Consider the following 7772-nt stretch of genomic DNA (forward strand, 5'->3'; position numbering starts at 1 on the left):
TAGACGATACTATTACATTTCAGTAGCAGTAATAATAGTCCCTCATAAACAGTAAATGCTAAATAAATATTAATTTTCTAATTTTACAGATAAGAGAACTGAAGCAGGGATGGATTAAGTCACTTTTTTAAAGTGACATAGCCAGCTAGTCTTGGTGGCTCATGCCTATAATTCCAACACTTTTGGAGGCTGGAGTGAGTGGACTACTTGAGCCTAGGAGTTTGAGACCAGCCTGGGCAACATGGAAAAACCCTGCCTCTACAAAAAAATTAGCCAGGGATGGCGGTACATGCCTAAATTCTCAGCTACCTGAGAGGCTGAGGTGGGAGGATCACCTGAGGCTGCAGTGGTTGAGGCCGCAGTGAGCCATGATCACACCACTGCAACTGCAGCCTGGGTGACAGAGTAAGACGAGAGAGAGAGCGAGAGAGCGAGAGAGCGAGAGAGAGAGAGAGAGACATGCTTAAGAAATGGCTGAGTTGGAATTTAAACTGTTTCAGTAACACCAAGATCTATGTAATTTCCACTCCACTGACTTGGAATAAAATTTCACCACCTAGATAGATGTATAGAAGCTTATTTCTTTTCAGAACAAAGCCTGGATTTTTATAGAAGCAGGTGCACTGATTGAGGACCCTCAATGGACAGCACCATTGCCCTGGGCACCACCATCCCTAGTGTCTTCACTCAAGCCTGGGTATCTACTTTCAGATAAGGAAGCTGAAGCTCCGCACATTTAAATCCTTTCTTGCAGGTTATAGCATGTGTGAGTAGCAGAGCAGGAGTTTAAACTCAGTTCTATCAGAGTCCCTTACTTGCTCTACCATAACACACCAAGAAATTCTGTCTTTTGTAAAAGAACTGCATCCAGTACATAAAATGCCACAGGAAGCATCTGTAATATGTGTGGGACTCAAATGTGGACCTGGAGACTGAATAAGTCTCAGCCTATATCCAAAGCAAAATGTAACTGTCTCTATAGCTACAGATCTTGAGACCTTTTGGATCTTAGAGGGAGCTAGAAAGGCATACATGTGACCTCCAGGGCCAGAAGACCATGGAGCCGTATTGCTGCCAAGTCAAATACCAGCACAAAGAATCACAAAGGAGTCCTGAGCATTTGAGGGACTTGCTTTGGTAACAAGTGCAACTAAGCATATATTTTACATTTCTTGGGCATGATGTCAAATTATATTTTCTAGGAGAGAAAAAGGATATGATAGAAAATCACCCTCTTTAATACAAAAATTAACTGGGCATGGCGGCACACGCCTATAATCCCAGCTACTCCGGAGGCTGAGGCTGGAGAATCACTTGAACCTGGGAGGCGGAGGTTGCAGTGAGCTGAGATTGTGCCACTGCACTCCAGCCTGGGCAATAGAGAGAGACTGTCGAAAGAAAGAAAGGAAGGAAAGAAAGAAAGAGAGAGAGAGAGAGAAAGAGGAAAGAACGAAAGAAAGAGAAAGAAAGAAAGAAAGAGAAAGAAAGAAAGAAAGAGAAAGAAAGAAAGAAAGAAAGAAAGAAAAGAAAGAAGGAAAGAAAGAAAGAAAATCACCCTCTTTGACAGAAGCTTTCCAAATTCTCACTGTATTTCATTTCAGTGGATTTCGTTGTTAAAAATCAAAAGGCCAGGGTTCCAGAATTGATTTCCCTTTGCCAAACCTTAACTACACCAACCACCACAACAGTGATTGAGCATGAATTATGTGCCAGATACTGAGTTAATTTAAATCCTTGACAAATTAACAAGATAGAAACTATTATTATCCAATGTGACAGAAAACAGAGGCAGAGAGAGGTTAAATCACTTGCCCAAAGTCATGGTTAGTGCATAGCAAAGCACAGAACCTCATCCGTGCCCTTAACCATCATATTATACTGCTGCTCTTCAAGCAAATTGGCTTCACAATTAGCCAAACAGTCTGCCAAGTGTCTATTTCTGACAGTGTTCTGTACCCTGAGTATTCAACAATAAACAAACCCTTCCCTTCAAAGCACTTATGTTCCATAGAGGGAGGGCAGGGAGGAGGAGGGAAGACAGGAAACAAATACTCAAACAAATAAATCAAATGAAAAGAAGCTGGGCAAGGTGGCTCATGCCTGTAATCCCAGCACTTTGGGAGTCCGAGGTGGGTGAATCACCTGAGGATGGGAGTTGGAGACCAGCCCGACCAACATGGAGAAACCCCATCACTGCTAAAAATACAAAATAAACTGGGTGTGGTGGCACATGCCTGTAATCCCAGCTATGCAGGAGGCTGAGGCAAGAGAATCCCCCGAACCCAGGAGGTGGAGGTTGCGGTGAGCCAAGATGGCGCCATTACACTCCAGCCTGGGCAACAAGAGCAAAACTCCATCATCTCAAAAAAAAAAAAAAAGTAACATACTGTCCAAATGTGCTGAAGGAATTTAACTACTTGACACATAAGAAAACTTGGTCCTAGCTCCTGAACTCTGACCAACTATTGTACAAATTTGTTGTTTATTATTATTATTATTTTTAAAGATGGGGTTTCACCGTGATGGCCAGGCTGGTCTTGAACTCCTGACCTCAGGTGATCCAACCACCTCGGCCTCCCAAAGTGCTAGGATTACAGGCGTGAGCCACAGTGCCCGGCCTATTTTTATTATTTTTAATTTTTTTATTGGGCAATACTCAACAAATGTATTTGGTGGGCAACACCCCAAATATATTGTTGATAGAGGGAACTGAGCCGGAGTTGGCTGACATATAAAAAATGTCCAGGTCAAAAAATACTTTTTTTGAGAGGGAATCTCACCAGTTGCTCAGGCCGTGGCACGATCTCGGTTCACTGCAACCTCTGCCTCCTGGATTGAAATGATCTTCCTGCCTTGCCCTCCCTAGTAGCTGAGACTACAGACATGTGCCACCATGCCTGGCTAATTTTTGTATTTTTAGTAGTGACAGGGTGTCACCATGTTGGCCAGGCTGCTCTCGAACTCCCGACCTCAAGTGATCCACCCGCCTCAGCCTCCCAAAGTGCTGGGATTATAGATGTGAGCCACCATGCTGGCCCAAAGTGCATATTTAAATAACTACGTACAAGTTTTTTTGCCTATCAAATTAGCAGTGTTTAAAACTGATAAATTCAGGGCCGGGTGCGGTGGCTCAAGCCTGTAATCCCAGAACTTTGGGAGGCCGAGGCGGGTGGATCACGAGGTCAAGAGATCGAGACCATCCTGGTCAACATGGTGAAACCCCGTCTCTACTAAGAATACAAAAAATTAACTGGGCATGGTGGCGCGTGCCTGTAATCCCAGCTACTCGGGAAGCTGAGGCAGGAGAATTGCCTGAACCTGGGAGGCAGAGGTTGCGGTGAGCCGAGATCACGCCATTGCACTCCAGCCTGGGTAACAAGAGCGAAACTCCGTCTCAAAAATAAATAAATAAAAAAAACTGATAAATTCAGTGCTGGTCAGTAATGAGAGGAGCACTGTTAAACACAGGTGGAGAGAGAATAAACTGGAAAAATCTTTCTGAAGAGCAATTTGGTAGTATGTATCAAAACCTTGAAAAGGTTAACAGTATTTTACCTAGTCTTTTTATTTCTTGGCAGGAACCCTAAGAAAATAATTTGAAATACAGCCAATCACTTCTGAATGAAGATGTTCACTGCTTTGTTAATTATAGTGGTAAAAACCTGAAAAAAACTAAATGTTCATAAATGGAGGAATTATGGTATTATGGAGTATTATATTTAATGGAGTATTACATAGCCATTAAAAATAATGTTAGCCAGGCACAGTGGCTCATGTCTGTCATTCCAACACTTTGGGAAGCCAAGGGGGGCAAATTGCTTGAGCCCAGGAGTTTGAGATTAGCTTGGGCAACATGGAAAAACCCTATTTTTTTTATTTTTTTATTTTTATTTTTATTTTTATTTTTATTTTTTTTTGAGACGGAGTTTCGCTTTTGTTACCCAGGCTGGAGTGCAATGGCGCGATCTCGGCTCACTGCAACCTCCGCCTCCTGGGTTCAGGCAATTCTCCTGCCTCAGCCTCCTGAGCAGCTGGGATTACAGGCATGCGCCACCATGCCCAGCTGATTTTTTGTATTGTTAGTAGAGGCGGGGTTTCACCATGTTGACCAGGATGGTCTCGATCTCTTGACCTCGTGATCCACCCGCCTCGGCCTCCCAAAGTGCTGGGATTACAGGCGTGAGCCACCGACCCTATTTTTTTTTATTACAAAAAATAAAAAAAAATTAGCTAGGCATGGTGGCAACCGCCTGTAGTCCCAGCTCTTGGGAGACTGAGGTAGGAGGATCACCTGAGCCTGGGTGGTCAAGCTGCAGTGAGCTGTGATGACACCGCTGCATTCCAGCCTGGGCAACAGACTGAGACCCTGCCTCAAAAAAAAAAAAGTTAGCAACAACAAAAAAAACCCAAAACAAAACAAACAAATGATATTAACAAAGCATAGTTATTAATAACAAATCAATTATTTTTTCTAAAGCCCCCTAAAAAACTATTTCTGCTGGGATTATGAAATTAAAAGGAAAAAGTGTTACTAATGTGTAAATATATTATGATCTTAGGCTTGTAAAAACAGAGAAAAGGCAGGAAGAAGACAGAAAGTTGTCAATAACCTTAGTATAATAGGACTGTGGATGACTTTTGTCCACTCACTTGTGCTTTTCATTTTACAATGAACATAAATAACATTTGTAAAGAGAAAAATAGAAACAAACAAACAAAAAGCAAAAAGACAAGTGCACCTCCCTCAGGTGGTTTAGTAACCTCTTCTCCGTCGTGATGTTCCTAAACTGCTTCCCCTATGATAAAACTGCCAGTGATGGAAACATGAAGATATGAGAAACAAAAACGAAACTAACAAACAAAAATCTTGCCGGTGAGACAAGTCAGGAACTTTGTACTTTTAGCTAAAGGAAACATACTAGGAGGATCCAGGTCAGTGTTTCTTAACTTTGGCACTACTGACATTTTAGACCGGGTAGTTCTTTCCTGCAGTGGCTGTCCTGGGCATAACAGGATAGATATGCAGCACATCTGGCCTCTACTCCCAGAAGCCAGTAGCCTACACTACCCCAGCTGTGATAACCCAAAATGTTTCCAGATATGGCCAAATGTCCCTCAGGGGGCACAATCACCCTTATTGGAGAACCACTGATTTATGTGACTTGGGTTCTAAACCTGGCTCAGTCACTGACTCCCCTGTGACTTTCTTTCTTTTTTTTTTTAAGTCTCACTTTGTCAGCCAGACTGGAGTGCAGTGGTACGATCTTGGCTCACTGCAACCTCCGCCTCCTGGATTCAAGTGGTTCTCCTGCCTCAGCCTCCCGAGTAGCTGGGATTACAGGCACCTGCCACCACACCCAGCTAATTTTTGTATTTTTAGTAGAGGTGGAGTTTCACCATATTGGCCAGGCAGATCTGGAACTCCTGACCTCAAGTGATCCCACTGCCTCAGCCTCCCAAAATGCTGGGATTACAGGTATCAGCCACCACGCCCAGCCACTTGTGACTTTAGGAAAGTCACTTTCCCCTTGATAAACCTGAGTAGCCTACTTGGCATAGCTGTTCTCTGAAGTCCCTGCCAGCTTTGACATTTAACAAGTTGAAAGTTGTGTTACCAAAAAAAATTTTTTTTTTTTTTTAAGACTGGGTTTCAGGCCTGGCGCAGTGGCTCAAGCCTGTAATCCCAGCACTTTGGGAGGCCGAGGCGGGTGGATCATGAGGTCAAGAAATTGAGACCATCCTGGTCAACATGGTGAAACCCCGTCTCTACTAAAAATACAAAAAATTAGCTGGGCATGGTGGCGCGTGCCTGTAATCCCAGCTACTCAGGAAGCTGAGGCAGGAGAATTGCCTGAACCCGGGAGGCGGAGGTTGCGGTGAGCCGAGATCACGCCATTGCACTCCAGCCTGGGTAACAAGAGCGAAACTCCGTCCCAAAAAAAAAAAAAAAAAGACTGGGTTTCACCATGTTGGTCAGGCTGGTCTTGGACTCCCGACCTCAGGTGATCCGCCTGCCTTAGCCTCCAAAGTGCTTGGATTACAGGCATGAGCCACCACACCCGGCCCCCCCAAATTTTTTATTCTGTTGTTTTCAGATTATGCTACAAGTTAAAATTCCTATTTTTTATAATGTCAGCAAAGTTAAATGGCAATCAGTATAATCCAAATGTACTGGAATTATAATTGGATTTATATATATATATGCATTATTGTTTATTTGCATGTATGTAAATAAAATAACTTTTGGCTACTTACCAGGATTCAGGACTTGTAGACAATTTCGATTTCCTGATTGGTTGGCACCTCCAAATACCCAGATACTGTCAGGTGTGCAGGAAGGAATGAAGCTAGCATGTTCATACCGGGGCAAGAGGCCCTTGCAGGTAACTAAGTCCCACTGGTGTTTTCCTGGAAAACATTTCACCCAGATCCTACATTGGGGCTGCCAATGGTCACACTGGTTGGCATACTTGGGGAGGGTCATGAGAAGAGGGCCATAAGTATAAATGAAAACCACTGAATCGCTTAAAGGGCATGTTGTCAACCTCCAGAAAGTTCTATCGTAGATAGTTAGGGGACTGTCTACCTAGTCTATAGACCCTCTTCTATGGAGACTGTCACCGCTTTCTCAACCACAAGGGTAGATCCTAGGTCACATGTACGTACTACACTTTGACTTTGTAGCTTTAGCTGATTGGGTTGAAGGTAGCCACTGAAACCAGAATGGGCCAATCAAATCAACTGCTTCCACTTTCTCATGATCCTGAGCTGTACTTCCTGACCTTGAATTATTTGAAACACATCTGTATTTGAATAAATAAATGCCTCCTTTTGTCTCTGGTTTAAGTGGAATTCTGTTACTTGCAAATAAATGATGGCTGGCTGGCTAAAACTAGTTCACAGAATATACTCAGCCTTCATTATTAATACTTATTTTAATTGGTTAACCAATTACATAGGACATTCGTAGGCATTATCTTGTTAGATCTGAAACAAGTTATTATCCCTACTTTATAGGACACTGAGGTCCAGATGGTTGAGATGGTGTAGCTAGGGACATAAAGCTATTAATAGGTGGCAATAAAGATGTAAGTGAACAATTTAATGTACTTGAGGGCTGAAATTGATTTAATTTACCTTTGATTTTTTTCTTTTTCGAGATGGAGTTGCCCAGGCTGGAGTGCAGTGGTGCCATCTTGGCTCCCTGCAACTTCCGCCTCCCAGGTTAAAGTGATTCTCCTGCCTCAGACTCCCAAATAGCTGAGATTACAGTTGTGTGCTACCAGGCCTGGCTAACTTTTGTATTTTTAGTAGAGATGGGGGTTTCACCATGTTGGGCAGGCTGGCCTCGAACTCCTGAACTCAAGTGATCTACCTGCCTCAGCCTCCCAAGGTGCTGGGATTACATCTTGTCCAGTCTACCTTCCACTTTTTTAGTGCAGGGCATAGAAATTCAAATGCCTAGACAGGAGTAACACAAACTGTGGCAAACTAAAGAATAAGTGCTCTCTTGATAGGTGGCAGGTCAGTTCCAAATAATCGTTGCCATATAGACATGCAGGCCTACTGATACTAGATTTTCCAAAATTAACAAAAGAAGCCAAACCATTTAAATTGTTATATGTAGACTTCTGCATATTTGGTTGGTAAACAATTTAAGATTAGGCTGGGCATGGTGGCTCATGCATGTAATCCCAGCACTTTGGGAAGCTGAGGCAGGTGGATCACTTGAGGTCAGGAATTCAAGGCCAGCCTGGCCAACATGGTGAAAA

The 7772-nt window shown here is 43.2% G+C and overlaps 1 protein-coding gene across 2 annotated transcripts in view; it reads right to left on the reverse strand.

The window, feature by feature from the left end:
- The window catches only part of RABEPK (Rab9 effector protein with kelch motifs), a 27995-nt gene that overhangs the window by 8020 nt on the left and 12203 nt on the right, over nt 1–7772 (reverse strand). For both annotated transcript variants that reach the window (XM_017549159.2, XM_017549160.2), the window contains one exon: nt 6256–6408. In XM_017549159.2, the coding sequence (XP_017404648.1) occupies nt 6256–6408 (153 nt within the window). The remainder of the gene's footprint in view (nt 1–6255; nt 6409–7772) is intronic.

This window comes from Cebus imitator, unplaced genomic scaffold, assembly GCF_001604975.1.
Source record: "Cebus imitator isolate Cc_AM_T3 unplaced genomic scaffold, Cebus_imitator-1.0 Scaffold216, whole genome shotgun sequence".
Lineage (NCBI taxonomy): Eukaryota > Metazoa > Chordata > Mammalia > Primates > Cebidae > Cebus > Cebus imitator.